General features: G+C 43.4%; 1 protein-coding gene across 5 annotated transcripts in view; it reads left to right on the top strand.

The window, feature by feature from the left end:
- Window positions 1–21462, top strand: part of PDZD2 (PDZ domain containing 2) — a 202654-nt gene that overhangs the window by 58470 nt on the left and 122722 nt on the right. Inside the window, exon 1 of one of the 5 annotated variants that reach the window (XM_039842724.1) lies at window positions 3408–4937. The exons of the other annotated variants lie outside the window; for them this stretch is intronic. Coding sequence (XP_039698658.1) covers window positions 4894–4937 — 44 coding nt within the window. The 5' untranslated portion in view covers window positions 3408–4893. Of the gene's footprint in view, window positions 1–3407; window positions 4938–21462 lie in introns of those variants that run through there. 5 annotated transcript variants of the gene reach the window in all.

Raw genomic sequence — 21462 nt, 5'->3', positions numbered from 1 at the left:
TAACACAAAATCAGTCACGGAGAGAAGTCGGTAAGCTTGACTGATTTGTATTGTCTGCTACCTGGAAATCTTTAGGATAAATGCTATGAGGGATGGGAAGATGGATAAAGACACAGTCTGAGATCTCAGTCAGTCTCTCTCTCTCTCTCTCTCTCTCTCTCTCTCTCTCTCTCTCTCTCTCTCTCTCTCTCTCTCTCTCTCTCTCACGCTCACACACACACAGGGCCTAGGACCTCACCATTTTGGAGCACAGTCCCATCTGATGATGGATCAAACAAATATTGGGCAAATGGAAATGTCCCGAGTCAAGTCGAGCTTCCTTAAAGCCAGGAAACACTCGAGACCAACCTCTCCCTGCTTCTCGGTTTCTCCTTCTTCAGTTTGCTTGCGCCTTCCCCCCCACCGCCACCATCACACATATTTTGTGAATTGTTCTATTGTTTGTCTTTGAAAAGATTGATTTATACATTTGTACAGAAAATCCCAGAGCCTTTTCCTCGAATGCTATAAAGTTGCCGTTTAATGAGGCATTCAGAAGGCCACCCAGCCACTTGAAATCTGAAGTGTCACACTGAAGGATTGTTACCAACAAGTATTTACATTGGAGCCATAGTTTTTACTTTCTCTTGGCAATTGATTAATTTACTTCAAGAGCCAATAAATCCTTGGCCGATGAGGAGCAGATTGGAGGGGAGGGGGCTTCTGCTTGGGGCCGTTTTCTTCGGAATGCTTTTAACACTTGGCCCCTGGGGAAGAGTGTGTCCTTTTGTTTTGTTCATAGTTCAAGTTGGCCATTTTTTTTGTGCTGTGTGGAAAGGCCTGATAGGGGAAGGGAGTAACTGGGTCTCCCTGGTCCCCGGATTTGTACAGACCTAACACTCTTGTTGAGAGAATATTTGAACATGCATTTTCTTAAAAGTAGGACCATGTAAATAATAGATTTGATCTGAGGGTATGACAAGTAGGGGGGCTGTGGGAGAAAAGTCCCTCATGTGCCAGCGCCTGTTTTATGCGTTGGGAAGAAAAAATGTCGCGCGTTCTTTGAAGAATTTGGAAGAGAGCCAGGCTGTGGCCCTACTGTGTCAGTATAAAGAGCCTCTCTCTCTTTGTAGGCATTAAAATACACGCGGGCTGCTGCCTTCCCAAGCATTCGACAGGGGCTGGTATGTTGTTTTCAGTTTTTTATGGAGAGAAATTTAAGAGACTTGACAGCAGTGCTGTACAATAGAACTTTCCAGATGATGGCGATGTTCTCTTTCTGAGGCGGCCACTATGGTAGCCAAAAGCCACATGGGGCTATTGAGCCCTTGGATTGTGACTAATGTCATCGAAGACTTGGATTTTAAGTTTTCATTAGTTCGAGCTTAAAAAGCGACACATGGCAAGTGGGCGTCATATTGGACAGTGCAGTTCTGGGGGGGCTTTTATACTTTTTCTGAAGAACTTCGATTTTCACAGCCTGATTTTTGAGGGGTGGAGGTCTGATAAATAGTCCATTCCCAAGAGGGAATAATGAAGAAACCAAGACCCAGAGAAGCCAGAGGAGGGGTTTGGATCTGATAAATACAGCAGAGCTGGGACTGGGGCCAGAGCCCTTTCTGCATCAACTCCCACCTCTGACAGCCCCGCAGAGCCCAGCTCTGAATGTTAATTAGAAGCACTGCTTAGCAGGGGACCCCAACCGCAAAGGAAGGTTTGCTTAACATCTGGAATATTGGCTGTGGGCTGTGTATTTAATCTTCTCCTTTAAAATCAAACAGGCTTAATGAGCAGCGAGAGCTGGGAAATCCCTCCAGGTCGCTAAATCCGGGAGGAGTGTCTTGGGAACCAGAGGAAATGGGCCAGACAGGTGGAATGCTCCCCTCCCCTCCGGCCTTCTTTATGTGGCCCTGTATGTGCCAATTACAAGTGGGGAAGGCCCTGTGGAGACTTGTGGTTCTAGTTTCCTATCCTTCCTGGGCTGTAAAAAGGCCAGACCCTGGGACAAATGGCATACACTTGCATAATCCTGATTTTATCAGTGCTTCTGGCAACTGCATTAATGTGCCCCTTGCTGCTGTATAAACCAGAACCCTCAACGCCAAGTCTGTTCATTGGCCTCAGCTCCACCTCACCTTCTCTGGTTCTTGCTAGTCCATCCTTGAGGACTGTGAGAAAAGCTCCGGGAGTTTTCTATTTTCTAAGGGGCATCCGTTGAGAGGGGTGGCTTCACGGACAGGGTGCTGGGCCATGAAGCAGTGCCATCTGGGTTGGAACGGTGAACACTTGCCAACGCCATCGATTCTCAATAATCCTGGTGTGGATTTAAAGGCAGTGTGGCTTTCCCAGTGCCACCAGCACACTCTGTGCAGTGCCAGCCTTGCCCAGGCCCCAGACCATGCCAGTGTGTTCAGAGAAAGCAGAGTCCCTTTACTATTACAAAAGCATTGACTAGATAATTAGAAGGGAAATCTGCTGTGACAAATTGAAGCTACCATCATGCTTTCAAATTCTTAACAAAACTAATTTCTGGTTACCTGCTCCTCAGAGTCAGTCTGTTCATCTCTTTCCCACCTACCCACCCACCCATCTACCTGCCTATGTGCCTACAATAACCGCAGCAAATAACGGGGAGATGGCTTTAAAATGAGAAAAGAAATTTCATAAAACCAACGGCCGACATTCATCTACTGTTTATTGATAGGGTGGTCATAGCATTTATCATATATACCAATACACTTTGATGAGTGAAAGGGAACACTAATAATTACACCTGGACAACCATTTAAATCAGGATACCCCAAGGAAAACGGGCAAATGAATCATCTCTGTGTGCCAGGCACTGTGCTTGAGTTGGATACACACAGGTAAAGATCTAGTTTCTTCTCTCAAGGAATTCACAGTCTGACAGGGAGACAGGTATATAGGCAAATGTAATGCTACAGAATAAATGTTGAAACAGTATGAACAAGATATTGGGATTGGAGGAGGCAAAGGAGGGATAAGGAAGGGGTTTTTAGAAGGAAGCAGAGGCAAATTAACCTTGGAATTATTGAACTTGCATCCATTGACCAGGTGGGACCTTGCAACTTGCCCTTGGGGTTATTTGTGTAGGCCTTGGTTGAGTTACATATTGGAAAAGACCGTATGTTCCAAGAGTCATCCTTGAGATCATCCTAAACCGAAATTACTGTCTAGTCCAACATTGACTGTGGTGTGTGTAGCGAAAACCTTAAATATATGGGTAATGAATTCTCGTGACTTTCCTGGGGAGTAGATGTAAAGTGATCATTTATGTCTGAAGTCCATCTTAGGGTCAAAGTCAGGTTGTGTAGGTTCTCATCCTATTCTCCTTATACAGGGGACTGTTTAGTTCCTCAGCCAGGGAAGAGTGTGTGTGTGTGTGTCTGTGTGCTGCAGAGCTACTAAAAATTTCAGACTAAATGGAGAGAAAACATTGATTTAAGTATTCGTTAGCATGAAGTTTTATAGACCAAAAATTCTTGGATCTAGTTTGGGATCAGCGTAGTGCATTATAAGGGTGCTGCGTGTGGGTGAAATTTGTATTAATGTTTTGACCAAAAATATTTAGTCTTGAGCCTTTTGGTCCCTGAAGCTCTAGACTTGATAGGCTGCAGCCATGTTTGGTCTGGCTTTCTGTGGAATGGATTGGAAGCTAGGCGTGACATAGTATATGATTTCAACAGTGGTCTCAGTCCGAATTCTCCTGCCACAGGCTAAGTGGCATGGATGAGACTGGGCTGTTTCTGACTTGACATTTTTTCCCCTTCCTAGCTTTTATATATTGCACTAATAAAATCATCATTTTTCGAATAACTTTAAAAGGGAAAATTCCCAATTCATGTCGACTCATTTTTGCTTTTCCAAGCTTTTCTAGACCCCTGTCTGCAGGCATATTATAATAACATAGTTATAATCATAGTATATGCTGATTTCATTTTATTATGGTTTTACCGTGGCCTGAAATTAAGTTTAGGGTGAGCTGGTATGACCTGAAGGATTGAATGACAATGTCCGAGAATGGCTCTCTCCTCAGTTCAGTGAATCTTTTTTATTATTCGTATTCAACATTTTAAAAATTATTTTTATTTTTCAATTACGGCTGACATTTAGTATATTTTACATTTGTTTCTGGTCAACAGCTTAGTGGTTAGATATTTATATAATTTATGGAGTGATTCCCCACTATTCCTCTAATACCCATGTGGCACTACTCATAGTTCAATGAATGCTAAACAATGGTCGAGGGTAGCTCATGCTGGAGGCTCTTTCAGGAACTGCCTCATGCCCCCAAGCTTGGTTCACTTTCCTGGTGGCACAAATGCTTTGACCTACCCTTCCCATCTTTTCTCTCACCAAGTCGCTTTCAGCTCACCAACATGTCTTCTGTCGGGATTCGTCAGAAAGATGATCTTCTGATTTGTCCAAGCCAATGGAATGACTTTAAATTCTGCCCGGAACCTTCCATGAACACGTGGTACATCCTCTTCCTGTGTTTTTCACTCAGCCACGAAATAAACACGCCACCCTATAGAAGACAGCTCTACCTTTTCCTTTCTTCACTTAGAGTCTGCTTCCAACCCCAACCAAAAGTCTTGTGTTTACTCCTGGCCTTAGGACTTTTTCACATCCTGAATTTTTCCTTTCTCACTATGGCTAATGGCTCTGTCCTTCTGCCCCTTTGAGGGCCCTAGCTTTATTAGTCCCTAACGATGTGCCAGTGGCTTTTTCAGACATTCTCATGTGTAATCCTTCCAACAACACTGCAAGATAGCTATTTGTTGTTTTACTAATGAGGAGACCGAAAGTTGGAATTCAAGAAATGTACCCAAGGAAGAAGAGGCAGTCACTAGTAGGATCCAGAATTGGCTGGCTGCAAATCCTGCCATTTCTATGGGACCAGGCTTGCCTCTGACCTTCTCTTTGGCACCTCCCAGGTACTGTGTGGAAAGGTAAATAACTGCACTGTGCTAGGCACAGAGTGTATGTGTACAGAATGGCATCCTTGGGGCGAAGAAGGGGTTTGTTAGTCCTCATCCGCTTGTTTCCTGGTGGTGACCATGGGCAGTGAGCCCATCCCAAGTGACTTGATTGCCTCATGAAATTCCTATTCGATTTTCTCTTGTCCTTTCTTAAACCACACCGCCCAGGGTCAGAGCTTGGTATCTGCCTGCGCTAGCCCATCCGGGCAGTATTTTACACTTTATACTTTACCCAGCTCCTGCCTCTATGTGATGAATCATAGACAATTCATCCTCTCAAAAAATGTTATTGAATACCTACTGTGTGCCAAGCCCTGTGCTGGGGCTGTATATTAATTGGATAGAGGTTGTTAAGTAGATTAAAGCTATGATTCTCACACAATGATTTCTAACTCCTTAGATGCATAAAATTTTTTAAACTATTCATTACAGTTATTTTTTAACAAGTATTTTGCCAGTTACTAAGAAAAAACTCCCTTTTTGCAGCAATAATTTACAACTAAGAGATACAGCAATAAAATAAGATTTTATCTTCTTGGGCAGAGGGGAAGTAGAAAAGGGTAAAGGGGGATCAAATTATGGTGACGGAAGGAGATTTGACTTTGGGTGGTGAACACACAATGCAATATACAAATAATGTATTATAAAATTGTACACTTGAAACCTATATCATTTATTGACCAATGTCACCCCAATATATTTAATAAATTTTTTTTAAAAATTGTCTTCTTAAATCAATATTACTCAAAATTAGGTCTATGGACATATGGCTCTAATAAGATTTTTTTTCCTCTTAAAATGGGTCTGTACATTACTCCTGTGTGAAAAGCGCGGGGTTAAAATATTTTCCCTCCTACAGAAACGAATTCACATTTTAAAATACTTTCTGTAGTAACAACTAAACCAATGGACTAACTCGCACCTCCGAATTGAGGGCCCCAGGACTCTACAGGCTGATGCAAAAGATATTTCTGGGAAGGGAGCCTCGGGGGTCGGGGGGTCGTTATCACAGCTTGAAAACCGCCTTCTTGCCTCTGGAGAATCCACGGGCAGCTCAGGCTGCTCCGGTCCCCTCTCTGGCACTTCCCCAGCCGCTCAGGGCGAACACGTTGTCCTTCCAGCTTTTGGAGAGCTGCACGTCCCCGTCGTCACCCCTCCACATTATCTGAGGTTCGGCTGGAAGTCAGGAGTAATGCGTGTTCAAAGGAAACACTGGCTGAAGTTGCAGCCGAGATCCCCAATTCTGACTGACCTCAAGACATCTTACGTTCCTCCAGAGTTATCTAGAACCTTCTATCAGTGGGAAATGTTTTCTTTGTCTGGCATTAGGGCAAATAAAGAAGTGGAGTGTCTGAAGTCCCCAACTACCAACAAATCACAATCTATTAAGTACAGAAGAGACATGTAAGAAACAGTCAAATAACTTAATGTCTCGTTTTGCGTGACCGTTGTTTCGTGTGTGCATTTTGTCTCCACCCTTAGAGGTGGAGGCCCTGCCATTAGTTCTGAGAGCTGTTCTATCCTGGTGCCCTGTGAAGAAACCGAGTGCCCACCTTCCACCCCGGTTGTCTATAAGCTCCCGGCCTGGCAGTCCTCAGAGACTCAGTTCTGCCGGTGTGTGTTGTTTTGGTGTGAACTGTGTGCCCTGTCATCTGGGAAGGAGATGTCTGCACACACTGTGTGTGGACAGTGAGACTTGATGAGCCAACTCTCTCCCAGCCAAGCCTTTCCCAGCTCCTGGGGAACTCGCTAAACTGCTGACCCAGGATAGCTTTTGGGGTCAGTCCCAGGGATTGAGGGAGCCTCTTATCTAGCGAGAAAGCAGCAGAACTCTAGGTTGTCCTGGAAGATCAACTTCCTGCTGACCATCCCGTGTCAGGATCAGCATCTCCTCTCTGGTACGATTAACACTTTTGGCTTCAAGGTCTGGAAATCTCATCACGGTTCTCTGATGTCCTGGCTGTATAGCCTTGGGTGAGTTATTTAGCTTCTCCAACTGGGTTTATATATAAATTGAGAATAATAACTATGCTTCCTACTCAGATTTGTTATTGGGCTTAGATGAAAGAATGCACATAAAGCCGATGACACGCTGACATGTAGCACACAGCTAATGATGTAAACTGTGAGACTGGTGGCAGGTGAGGGTCTGGGACGGTGGTTGTGTGTTCTCTTGTGGCTTCTCTCAGTTCTGGATTCCAGGCGGGTGTAAATAGCACAGGAGAACCAGCCTTCTGTGGTCCTGGGACTACATTAGGCAGTCAGGAAATACTCATGAACGCAAATGATCTCGGACTGATTTACAGATCTGCTGACTCTTACCTTTCCTATGTAGAAAGCCATCTACAAGTAGACAGAATTGTGAAGAGGCTCACTGTTTATTGCTGGTGGAGGTCAGACCTCCTTTTTCACCTGAAGGTGACAGGCAAACGACTTGGGCCTGAGGTGGGGTCCACTCTCTTGAGAAAGGCGAGGCAGGATGGGCGGATGGACACAGACTCCCGTGGGGCCTGGCCAGCCTTCCGTGCTCTCCACTTTGTTCTTGATGTCGAGCATCCGTCTGCCTTGACCTGAGGAAGCAAGGCCCTGCCAAGAGGAAATGAGACAGGAGACCATAATTAGGTGACTTCACATGTAAAATGCCGTTTAGTTATTTCTTGGGGGACAGAAGGTAGAACACTTTATGAGCTCCAGGGGTACTGAAGCTATCTCTCTTAATTATGACCTTGAGGAACGATTAGTTTTACTATATATATATATAACAGACTTGCTTGTATTGACCCCTTTACTCATTAGGATAAGGAAACAAAATGTTCGTGCTTGCATAGGAATGTGGGGTGAGGAGAAAGGGGAAAAAAAACCCAGCAAGAATGCTTAGAGAGATTATTTTACTTATTAATTTTCAATGAAAACGTGTCCTCATAAATCTTCCTGGACAATTGCTTACAGTTCTTATTTAAAAATAGTTTGATAATCTTCTCTAGTTTTAGTCAAGCATTAGCTAGTTTAGAAAAGGGGACAGGGAGTTGGAGGCAAGAGCTGACCTCTCTAAAATCTTCCTACCTGCCAAGCATTTTAAGATGTGCATTTAGGTTAACTGCTGTGAGAGTAGGTGACTTTGTTACCTCAATAGTTTTAGTTGGTCTTGATTTTGTGTGTTTAAAATTTGCGAAGTTAGTACTTCACCTCAGTCAATCTTCGATGCCTTTGTGAGGGATAGATTCCACGTTAGGGAATCCACAGACCCGCACCTTTCTCCTGTTTTTGTTTTGTTTTTAATGTGCATGCAGCTCACCCCTTTAAAATGTACGATTAAATGTTTTTTGTTTTTTGGTTTTTGTTTTTAGTATATTCAGGGTTGTGTGAGTGTCACCACTATCATTCTTATTGCCCCCCCAAAAAACCCTATAATCCATTAACAGTTACTCCCCACACCCCTCCGGTCACCCTGGCCTCTGACAGCCACTAATCCACTTTCTGTCTCTATAAACTTCCTGTTCTAGACATTTCACATAAATGCAATCATACAGTTTATGGTCTTTTGCGACTGGCTTCTCCACTTAGTGTAATATTTTCAAGATTCATTCGTGTCGCCGCATATATCAGTACTTCATCTCTCTTTATCACCAAATAATAGTTTAATGTGTGGATATACCACAGGTTATCTATCAGTCGATGGATATTTGGGTCGTTTCCACTTTTTGGCTATTCTGAACAATGCTGCTATGAACACTCATGGGCAAGTTCTTGTGTGGACACATGCTTTCATTTCTCTTGAGCATATACTTAGGAGTAGAATTGCTGGGTCATATAATGGAATTTAAATGTTAATTATATGTTGAACATTTTGAATAACTGCTAAACTTTTACAAAGTGGCCACACTATTTTATGTTCTCACCAGCAGTGCCTCAGGGTTCCAATTTCTCCACATCCTCACCAACACCTGTTGTTATCTGCATTTTTACCGTAGCCATCCTAGGAGGCGTGAAGACACACCTCATGGTTTTTGATGTGCATTTTCCTGACGACTAATGACGTTGAGCATCTTTTCATGTGCTTCTTGTCCCTTTGTGTATCTTCTTTAGAGAACCATTTGTTCAGAGCCTTAGCCCATTTTTCAGTTGGGTTGTCTGCTTATTACTGAGTTGTTAGTTTTTTGGGTTTTATAGTTTTAACTCTTCTATTTGGGTCTGTGATCCATTTGGTGTTAATTTTTGTGTATGGTGTGTTGAGGGTCCAACTTCATTCCTTTTCAGGTGACTCTCCAGTTGTTCCAGCACCATTTATTAAAAAGGATGGGAGAAAATATTTGCAAGTTATATATCTGATAATGGGACGTAAGTTCGGAATACAAGAACTCTTAGAATTCAAAAATAAAAATTAAACATTATTATGTAAGTTAGAGGTGAAAAAAATAACCGGGGAAAGAAAAAGTTATTTCAAATTAGTGAAAAATGCACGTTTTTGAGTATTTCAAAGGGATGTGTTTATTTCAAGTGTATCCGTTTTAATGAGCTAAAATACACATAAAAGCAAATCAGCAAAGTGCAACAAAATAATAACCAGTAAGTCTTTTCTCGTGAGATATTTATTCAACATTGAGTTACATCATTTCTTATAAGCTTAGTTATTAATAAGAAATTACTACATCTTTCTACAGATTACAAATTGGTGAAGGTTAACTTAATAAAATCAGCCACAAATGTTAAAAATCAAGGAAAAGTTTTTTTTAATCAACAATAATTCAGTTACCAAACATTTACTGAGTGTTTACTATGGGCAAGGCTGGTCATGGCTGACGTCAAGGAAATATAACAGATCTCTCTTCCTAGAACTTTTTAAATGAACCAATATTTGTAAACATGCCAGTGTGTTGCCTGAAAAACACAATAAATACTGTCATTATCATCCCCTTGTAGCTGAGGTGTGGGATATGAGCCTGGAGTTTAACTCAAGGTAGTAGGTGGTGAATGGTATTAGAAAGGGTACAGGTAAAGAATTCTGGGCACAGTTACATTGAATTATACTGAGTAAAGCTGAGGTTAAGATTAAGTACCAGAAAAAGAGCAACACATACTAAATATTGCTGCTTATATTTTAAATTAGCCTATAAAATTATACAAGTGAGCCTATTTTTACCTAAGGAATTAAGTCAGATCCGTGTCCTTTTCTCCTTTTTAATTTTTTTAAATATCACTTGTTTCTTTTTAATTTTTTAAATGTAGATAATAGAAAATTTAAAATTACATATGTAGTTCATATTGTATTCTTACTGGACATCGTTGATCTTCACTCATGTACATGGTAGGCAATGCTGGCTGTTGACTCTCCTATCTGAAATGATGAAGGAATGCAAACCAAATCTTTGGCTTAATAATCTCTCACCTTCTCTACCTAAAACCCAAGGATGCTGAGGTTGCTTTTCTTCCTCTTCTAACTAAGCCAGGTGGTGGAATATTCCTCCGTGCTTTTGGCATGTGTTTTACCCCTTTGGAGTTGAGTTCAGTCTGTCGCAGAAAGATGTTTGCATTTTCCAACCCAGCTGACCCCTAGTTAAACACCATTAAGTATAACCTCATGCTAGCTTTCTACATATTCTTCTCCTGGGTCAGAGATGTGTCATCTGAAGACAGAGTTATACCTCCCTGCTGAGAGCTTCCCAGAATAAAAGCAGCTTTATTCAAATACTGGGTGCCTTCTGATGAGGCTGATTTTTGGCAGCACTGACTCATTACGTTTCGGATGACTTGAAAGGCTTAGAACAACCCATTCAGAGCCTGGAACACATGGCCCCAATTCTTGGGCTAACATCAGTGAGTCTGCTTGGTTTTTAAGGATATGTTGCTAAATGTGCAATTGAAGTAATTTTAACTAAAATTCTACACAAGTAAAATACACCATACTGATATCTACTTAGTTTGGTTTTATCAATGATTTTAGAAATCTATTAATTAAGAAGCTGCCTACAGTATCTTGAACAGAACGCTTGGACTTTTCCACATTTGAATAATCTGATATCCAATAAGAATTATATGTAATGTTATGTATAAACTTTGAGACCTGTACAAACTATCTAATTCTGGGTAGAATGCTTGTTTAGCATGAGTTTGAAATCACGAACAGAACTGAGAAAAAGGTCAACATAAAGGGATTTATTTTGTTAGAATAGAACTGTCTTTGTTGACAGTTTAGTTATAATCTCTCAGCGTTTTAAGTGGTCTCGCTCCCTACCCTTCATATATCATAAACGTTATAAATGCTCCAGCTGACAAGCCTAAGGCAAAGTTATTGTGCGCCAAAGTTATTGTGCGTTGCCTTACAGAGAACCACTAAAACTACATGGTATGGAATATCTAGGTGAATTCATCCTCTATTTCTAGTGAAGTAGTGATGAGAGAAGAGCCTGTGAAGTATGCTTTCTGTGTTTCATGCGTTATGAATGTAGAAAATCTTGTTTTAGTTGGATTTTATTATCCCTACCCCACTCCCAAGAAAATGAAGGCATAATGAGGGTGTCAGGTGAATACAATTGGGTAACAGTCTCATCCATTTTGGTGATTGCCTATATTTAAGACACGTGAAGATATTCTACTTTTCCTTCCATTCTATTTTGGTTTGATGCTGCTTATTTCTGTTTGAAATCTAAGCAAAAAGCAGGAATGGGGTCATAAGAGCACAAATTTAAGGGAGCAGGGACATAGGTTTTAAGATGCTTCTTGATAGCAGTTTATATTTTCTATGCCAATTAGAAAGAAGAATATTTTCATTTACGTACATAGTGAATAGGAGCTCCATACATAAGCAAAATCGTCTACAACATGGTTTTTGGCCAACATAAATAAACATATGAAATAGTATATTTCATATACTAATAGGACACATTTCAGTGTAAAAATAATACAGCAATATACGTGAAATAGTTATGTCTGTCTCTAAATCTGTTATTTAATTTACATACATTTAAAATCTCATTTAAAAATTAAATGATTTATTAATTTTGAATATTCCTTTCCCCACTTCTATAGTTTATAAAGCAAATTTATTCAAATTCAGCACCACATTTTATACCACCTAAGTCAATTTTGCAGGGTTTACCACCTTCGTTTCCATCTTCATCATTTGAGAGACAGCCATTTTTATACCCACATATAATACTGTCACTGGATCTTTTATCTGAGACAACAAGGATCCAGTCACATAACCCTGGCATAATTCTCCCACCCCTTTATCCTATAATTGAGAATAACTCATGTATGCATTTACTATGTGCCAAACACGGTCATAGGTGGTTCACATGTATTCATTCATTCACTCTTCAGAGCAACCTGGTGAGAACAATACCTCAGTTATCTGATTTTACTGAGGAAGCTGAGATCCAGAGCATTCAGGTAACTTGCTCAAAGTCACACAGCTCATGTAAGGTAGAGCCAGGGGTCAGACTTGGCTCCAGAGCACCAGAGTTCATGCTTTTAACCCCCATGCTATTCTGCTGCAAGGGACTCCGGCACTTAGGTCATTTCCCTGAGGAGTCATTGTTAAATTTACCATTAAATTTATTTTTCCTCTCTATTTTAAACCAATTATGACTTCCGTAAGCATCTAAAATTGGCATCGATTGAGTCTTAGACAGTTGTATCTTCTCTAAATAGTATTTTGCCACTGAAATTAAAGTAGTTGGAAAGAATGGTTCATAACATACTTTATAGACTCAAATATAAGACAGTGTCCCCTTGTGAGGATAATTTTAGGGCAAATATATTTTAACGTATGTGGCATGTTTCTGTGTATATACATGTAAGCCAAATCGGCTGGTGAAGTCGGAAACGCCTGATGGTCATTGGGCGCTGTACTGGGCTGGTGACATACATCTAGCTTTATTTATTCCCTCTACAATCCTGTAAGGTAGAGAGCATTGTTCCCATTTTGTAGATGAGTAAACTCAGGCGCAGAGAGTACGAGAAACTTGTCTAGCACAAGACAAAGACTGGGCGGTGGGGTAGGGATTTCAACCTATGTCCAGTCAACTAAAGCCTGTGCGCTGTGGGGGACCCCACATAGTCTCTCTGGGGACACAGCACTGGGCGTAGGAGCCCCTGACTTAGCACACGTGGGCACTGCCAGCTTTCCCTGCCCTTCCAGCTTCCTCTCATTTCTCCACTTTCTCCTTTGCTGAGCCCAGCAGAGCTTTTGGCTGCAAACAACAGAAATTCCTGAAGCTACTTTAAGCAGAAAGGGATGTATTAAAGGATGTTAGATGGTTCACGGAATTTCTGGGCGGGACCAGGCGTCAGGCTTGCTGCATGTTGTGGAGCCAGGAAAAGAGCCAGACCACATGGGGGGACTGTTCTAGCAGGAAAACCACGCTGCCTTGGCTCGCCGCTCGGGCCCGGGACTTTAGGGGAGAAAACTCCGGAACTGTACCCCTCTTCCACAGCACTCACCCCAGGCTGGGTCTCAGCGGGCGAGCTCTGCCCACTTCTGCGTCCAGGTCTGGTTGGTGAAAACAGGCTCCTGTGTCTGCACTCTGTCTGCAAGGGAATAGGAGACATGTTTTCCCGATTTTCCACTAAATGAGAGTTGATGAAGCAATATACAGTGTCCACCACACTTAACTTGCCCTGGTTCTAGCCCCAACCTTGGCTGCACCACATGAGGACCAGATGGGTGGTCTTTGTCCTCAGCAGCTAGTACCTTGGTGGCTAGAGCGATACTTCCATGTTCCTCGGGGTGCTGGGACCGGTTAACCTTGCTCTGCAGTCAGTACAGCCACAGTGGCCTTCCCTGAGGGTCTACCTGGGAAAAACTAGTCACCTTTAGAAAGGAAACTTGCTCCGGAGGCTTTCATCCAGCTTGACGGTGTTTTCCCAAGTTACGTTCTCACAGCAGAATCCTTTCGTCTGGAGCCGGGTGTACTCACTGGAGATCATCACGTGGTAGGGTGCTCCCCTGAGCAGCAGAGGCTTCCATCCCCGCTTCTTAACTCAGTGCCAGGTCCCACATCCTGAACTCGATGATAAGAAACGTAACTTGTGAGAAGAGGGTCAGCATCTTTCTTTTGTATAAGAAAGACACTGTGTACTTCTTTTAGGCTGCAGGTTTTCAATTGCTTTTAAGAAAAGCATCACGCGAAGGCTCAAGGTCCAAAAATAATAGAGACTCAAGGAATAGTATAGAAGTGAAAGGAATAGAAACCCAGGAATTAGCTGATGATCTGCTTGTCAACTTGGACGACCTCAGGCAAGTGTAATTCATAACTCTGACTAGTTACCTAGTCTGTAAAACTGGGAAAGGTACAAACACAAAGACCTTAAGAATTACTGTAAGAATTAAGTGTTTATTCTGGACACAGTGTCTGGCACACAATTTAAAATTTTTAACCTCTCGTCTTTTTAAAAAGCCATAATCCCATTGTGTGGGGCCATTCACCCCACAACTCTTGCTACCAGTGTGGGTTTCTGTCTTTCTTAGTTCGGTAATTACTGGGGTAGTGTACATCATCAGGTGAATAAGCAGATCTAAGTCTTAACTCAGGATGACTGGGGAAAGAAAACTATACTCGATTCTCTAACTCCCTGTTCACTGTGACTGAGGGTTGGAGCATACACAGTGTTACTGATAAAGTCGCCAAGGACCTTAGTTTGCATTTTTCTGATCATCGTGAAGTCTTGATTTAGCCAGGGACTTGCACCATGTGTATTAATTTTCCTTCAGAGTTCGTTTAGCAGCAACAAGCGGAAGAATCATTTGCATTTTAATTGGGTCCTTCTCCTTCCCCTCTCCCCACCCACAGCCTCTCTCTCTACTGCTGAAAGCTGGAGCCAGATGTCACTCCCTGCACCTCAGTGACACAAACGTCAATGTCTGTAACTCTTCAGTGGCACCAACCCAACCACAAAGTGCCTCGGTGAACTTCCCCAAGGCCACATGATCCCAGAACTGAAAAGCTAGGAAAATTCTTGGTTCAAGTGGCACATGCGCATGCAGCTCCACAACTTTAAAAACTTGGAATTTTGTAAATTAAAAATCACTAATGACAGAAATTCACTGCGTCGCCATTCCCAGTGATTCATGCTAAAGATTCTGTTCCTGACACAAGGATCTCATTTTGGAAAGGAAAATTTTCTAAGTGGATGGGACATGTGTCCGGGGACACGTGTCAGGAGACAACGGAGATTTTCAGCAGACAGACGCATGAGAATAGCCCGGTGAAAGCTTGTGCCATTGCTAATCCCATTTTCTTAGAGGAAGAAACTGAGGCAATAATTCAAAGGAGGAAGGTTGATTTTGTTCTAGCTGAAGCTCAGCTGGAACTAAAGCGACGCTATGTACAGTGCCACCTGACACAGAATTGACATAGAAAGCCGCTGAAGCAGACCTGAATTCGGTCTTGCAACTTCAGTAATTCTGACATGTGCTTGTAAGGGAAATGGGAGTGGCATGAAATATTTACAGTCAGCCTGGTGGGGATTAGCATATGCAGAGGTTGAGTTCAGCAAAATGTAGGACACCGAGATATACGTAAGTGGTGAAAATGTGCCTACTTGTTGGGAGAGGCAAAATTTCGGATATAAATTCCTATTTCTTTTGAAAGGCCTAGGAGGGGCTTCACAGGACACCTTTCTCAACTAGAAGGCACGTTGAATGTTTTCAGAACTGTACAGTAATGCAAAGAAATATTGGGGAAACATGGCACCTACTCTCCTGTTCCCTACGCTCTAGTTGGGAAAATCTCTCTCACTTGAAACCACCGAATTTTCTGGGATGGCAGCTGTCAAGTCCACGCATAGGAAACGGTGATCCTGTGCATCTGTGGCCCTTTCTAGATCAGTTCCAACCTTGCAGCCTCCCCCGGATTTTGTTTGTACTCCCCACTTAACCAGCCACAGACCTTCTGTGCTGGGTGGCGTTGCCTGAAGAGGCCCCGAAAGCTGAAGCTGGGGGTCTCCTGTATTCCTGCCGCTCTGCTCTGAGCGCTTAGCCAAAAGAACCATCGTCGTCTTTGTCCTGTATCCACACATCGCGGCCTGGAGGCAGGTGACCTCTCCGCACAAGCCCTGCTCTCTCCCTGGGTTCGACTGAGACCCCCCGAAGGCTCGTGAGCGCACGTTTGATCTGTGTACAGGCCGGAGAGTTTCAAAGCCTGGAGGTCGATGTGAGGGAAATGGAGGTCTCATGTGCCTGTCGTGTGTGTGTGAATTGATTTTTAATTTTTTTTTTGTTTCAACACTTATCCTAGGTCAAAACAAACATTATTCTTCTCAGACATGTTTTTGAAAAACAGATGAAAGCACCAGCAGTATGCAGACAGGTTAATGAGCACTTGGCCTCTCTCTGAGCACAGTCCCGTTTCCACTCGTCATCAGGGAAATTTTCCTCTGCGCGGGGCACCTTCAGACCAGCGCTTTGTTCAGAATCCCTTGATTTAGAGCCTCTTGTTGTTAAGGAGAATTTGTTGGGGGTTGATCTGGCAGGGGCCGCAGGCGTCTCGATGGGCATGTGTTCGCAGAGCCTTCGGAAAGAGAGGGTATGGCGCCCGTATGTGCTCCTGTTGCCCGCAAATGGCTCATGAAATCTAGACCGAATCCTTGGAAGGCCAACAGCTGAGTTTTTTATGCTGGAATTTATTTTTTTTTTCCTGGACATTTTATAGATGCAGAATACCATGTTTAAGAAATTTTTTTTTAAAAAGCCTTCATAATTGGTCCATTCGAGAACATTGGTGCCCATGTTGGCAACTGTGGCCGCCCTGCCTGGAGCAGGCACATCTCCCTGGTGTCATTCCGAGACTGTCGGCTGTAGCCAAGGGTTGGCTTGTCCACTCCAGCTGCAGTTGTGTGGGACGAGAGAGTGCCTTTGTGTGCCCTCAGTTAAGTACAGAGGCCGATTTCCACTCCCACTTCGGTCTCTGAGTGCCTTTGAGCAAGAGGTAAACGAGTGTTGCCTCAAACCCGGGCCACCGGCTGTCCCAGTCCAGCAAGCGAACCATGTGAGCTAGGTGTGGCGTTCTTGTGCCTTCTGATACATTCTGATGTCCTAATTCGTGTCCATCTATTTTTAGACTGGGCTTGCTCTGATTTGAGTGTCACTTTTGCAAGGCTGTGACCTGCACGTGTTCAGTTGTTTTCTTCAAGGATCCCTGGGTGTTCACTGATTTCACCTCTTCGGAGACCTTGTGCCTGGCCGTCCCTGGGCAAGAGCATTTCTCTTGACTAGAGATAAAACTTGAATCCAGATGCTGGGGGAGGGAAGGAGCCCCAGGATTGATGGGGCAGTTTACTCGAGGGTGAAATAGGACAGAGGTGTGCACCTCCTATCTATATTAATTAGTATTTATTAAGGGTCCTTGTGCTGATTGTCCCCATGGGAGGTGCAGTCTGTGTGTAACTGTTTATAAACTCAGTAGCACTGTCGACACACATGGAAAGGATGTGGCTGGCATGGGAGGAAAAGACTGATGAAGAGAGACACGTGAGCGAGGGTGAGGGCATGGCAGCCTACCGTGAAGGACGGAGAGAACCGGTGGTATGCAGAGAAAGATGAGGAGAGCCAGTTGAAGGGCTTGGTGGCCACGGGCACGAGTTTGCATGTGATCCAGAGAGGCTCTGAGAGCCACAGGATTGGGACGTTTATGGAATTTGACAGCTGCTAGGTAGAGAATATCATAAACCTGCGGCCAAGGAGAGCTAGGAAGGAAATAAAAATAGGGTCCATTTCCACCGGAGGATGTATAGAAAGAAAAAAATTCTGGAAGGATTTCCCAAGAGCTCAGAGACGAGATGCCCACGAGGCTGAAGGGAGCGTCTTGAGGGGAGGAGGTGCTGAGCTGCGTAAAAAGTTAATGGCACATTCAGCTGCAAATGTCAACCCCCACACATAACATGCAACCAGCCGAGGTGAGTATACAGAGCTCCTAGGATTTAGAAGTTAAGTCAGAGAAAGAACCGCCTGGAAATCATTCCTGGGCATCATCCTGGGAATTTCAGAATTCTCCGCCAAGGTATATTATAGGGAGCCTCTGGCAAGAACAAAGGAAGTCATCATAGGTTCTCCTGGACTTTGAGGGTCTCTCAGAGATAAGCCTTCACTTTAAATAGCATAGCTGATAATGCTAGTTCAGGCTTCTCCTTTGATTTCTTAGAATAGCCTTAGTCATTACACTTCTTTTTTTTCCCCCCCATTTCTTCATCAATTAAAAAAAAAAAGAAAAGAACCAGGTCGTCCCTAACTAGACAGGAAATGATTTGGAAAATGAAACAGATGAAGCTCTTGGCACTCCTGAGAAGGACGCTCTCAGGTGGAAGGCCTGATCTTGTTGAGGACACAGCGGTTACCCAGAAAGATGGCCAAGATATTTTTCAGTGGAACTCCGTGAGGGTGTTCCGTGTGGCTTTTCAGGGAGAACCCTGGGTGGCATGTGGATCCCTCTTTCCTCCTCTTTTCAAGTAACTGGCGGCCTGATTGGAGCTGGCAGCTCTGTGGGGGACACGCAGAGCTGGCTTCTGGGTCTTTTAACACTGCCCTTCACTGAACACTTAGCTTTCCTCTTCCACTTTCCCCTTTGTCACTTTCAATTAAGCCAGGGGCTTTGGGAACCAGGACCAGCCATGTATAATTCGGTTAGTGATCTAAATAAGGCAAAGCAGCAGAGAAGAAACTTAAATGTGAAGAAATGGGGGTGGAGAGAGTAGGTTTTATGCAAGGGTCACTGTTACCGCGACCTTTTGAATGCCCAGTAGATGGCCAGCACGGGGATGATCTAAAACATTATCATCTATTTTAGCAATAACTCTAAATGCATGGCACTTTTTCAGATGAGGAAGCCGAGTCATAGAGATGTTTGTGTGTTATTCGCCTGGCTAGTAGGCAGGGAATGGTGAGTTTAATCCAAGGTTGCCTAACTGAAGCTCACTCTCTTTTCACAAAATATGCTGCCCCCCGCCCTCCGCCTCCTCCTCGCCCCGAGGTTTCATAGAGGACTCAGACCCTCTGTGACAAATGGGACACATTAAGAGTCTAGTGCCAGAGCAGAAAGGACATAAGATTTGCAAACAGGCAGACCTAATTTAGTTGGAATTTGAATGTCAACTCACCCCTACCTGTTATTTAGAGAAGTTACTTAAACGGTCTTAAGATTTCATACTCTTTGCCATCAACCTGCAGTGCTCTGTGAAACACCCAGCCCTCTGCGGGCCCTCTGATATCTGCGCATTCACTATGCACAAAAGGTTGTAGCTAGAGTAATTTTTGAAGCTTTTGAACCCAGTTTATTTTCTTCTGGAATCCGATGTTATCCTTACTACTTAAATTATGAAGCCCCTGTGCAAACTTTTTTTTTTTTCCCCATAGGTCTTAAAAATTAAACTTTAATTGGTCAGTGCCGGGAGGACCACACATCCTTAGTTGGTTGAGTACAAACCAGAGAGGTTTGACTCTCATGCCCACTCTCCTCTGAGGAACTGGAAGTTTCATGCTTTGGCTGCTGTTCTTACTGCCAGAACTTGCATTGTTACAGGCTAGCCAGGCACATTCTTGTTTGTGTCTTTTGTTTTTAAACTGTTTTAGATAAGTTTAAGACCTGGAAGTCACCACGGCCTGCTTCCCATGGGAAATCTCCTCCAATTATTTAGAGAAATTCTTCTTGTGGGAAAAAAAGGGAGGAAACAAATAACTGATTGTTTAGAAGCTTATAGAAAGAAATTTCCATACGTGACCCAGCTTCCTCACCAATGCTTCTGAAAGCCAGGGTTTTGTAGGACAAGGCCCTACCCCCACGACACCATATGTGATTCCAAGAGAAGGTCCTTCCTGGTGGAGATGAGAAATGCCTTGAAAGTATAGCTGAGCCTAGATGTGTCATTAGACATATTGTGGGTTTTGATAGATTTTTTTTCCTCCAAGGGCTTCACTCTACTCTTCTCTACTTAAGAAAGGCTAGTAATTTTTAATCACATTGTAGACTTGGTAAGCTTGGGGGACTGTATTTTTTTTTTTTTTAAGAGGAATTATTTTGAGAGCTGGAAATTACAGACTGGGTGCAGTAAACCTTATTTAAACTCTGAGCACCACAGGGAATTCCGTTGACACCGTTAAGCTTACAAAAATGCAGAAAGAGACAGGGCGGGAAGGAGTTGGCTAGTCACGGAAACTGCTTTGAAAAAAACAAACAAACCCATATTTTCAGTTGACACAAGTTTTCACCAGCCCTTCTGAAATGCACTTGCAGCCCAGTCATGTGGTGCGGAGCGTGCACTGAGTGTGCACACTCCATTGAGTGTTCAGGTGACCAAAGCAGAATAGCATCATCGGCTCCCCTTGATCACTTAGCACCTTGGCAAGAGTTGAAATTTAAGCTTATTCTCCTGCTGCACGGGAACCACACCCAAAACACGTGCCTCCTGCTTCTCAGCCTTCTGGTACGTGTCTCTACAATCTAGGTGTATTTGGGATGCACCTCACTCAGTGGGGTCATTATGAGATAATTAAACATCCACGTGGCCATCCGTTTCTGGAAACCAAATGAATGGCAACACTTTCAATATTTGACAATGTCAGTGTAGCAAAGTAAAATATAAAGGGTTGGAGATCCCAAATCCTGCCCTGAGTTTTTATTTCCTTGTGTGACATCTTAGTGGCATTGTGACGGTGGCATTTGTCACACTTGTTCAGTTCATATTCTCCTAGTAGTATGAGCAACAATCTGATCCCAAGCCTGGCCGATAGCAGTTCTTTCCAGAATGCCTGTTAACAAGCCTGCCGTTTGGCATGTTCTGCTTACTATGGTGGTGCCAAGTCAGGTGAGTTGGGCTAGACGTAGTTGTCTCCAGGTGCAGCAACCATATAAGGAGTAACTCACTTTCATCTACAAGGGGGAGAAGCATGGAATTGTGGGAAACGTCAAAACCTAGGAGCGGCCTTTAAGGCTTTACTTAAGACTACTTCCTCTGGAAAGTCGCTCCTGATTATCAGCCCATGGTGACGCCTCCCTGCGGGTATCCCGGAGCCCTACTGCCTTTATCCATCGCTTCCCATTTAGCACACGTTGCCCTGCAGTGGTGGGAATCTTTTCATGTGGATGGGGTCTCATCTGCCCAGCAAGTCTGCATAGCATGTGTGCTTAGAAGAGACACTCATTACTTACTTGTCTGTTTCTGTTCTTAAGAAGTGGCTAATAACACCAACTAGACCACATACTGAAGCTTTGGGGAATAAGCTGCCGGGATGCTCACAAAAATTGTTTCTTAGAGATCCTAGGGCTTTTAGAGGCATTAGAGAGAAGTCTCCAGCTACAAGTTGCTGGTGACACTGGCTAAGGCAACCAGTTGTCCCCTTGGTCTAGCTCAGTATGTTACCACCAAACCTTAGGGCCTGGTCTGTGTCAGGATTCCTGGGAATGAGTTCAAGTTGTGATCGGCTGGGTTTAGTTTCCAAAACCAAAAATGTCTTCATTTCTATGAAGACAGAAACTATCCCTGATTCAAA

This window comes from Pteropus medius, unplaced genomic scaffold (assembly GCF_902729225.1).
Source record: "Pteropus medius unplaced genomic scaffold, Ma_sr-lr_union100, whole genome shotgun sequence".
Classification (NCBI taxonomy): domain Eukaryota; kingdom Metazoa; phylum Chordata; class Mammalia; order Chiroptera; family Pteropodidae; genus Pteropus; species Pteropus medius.
Note: the sequence above shows the minus strand (reverse complement) of the source record. Positions and strands in the feature narration are given on the sequence as shown.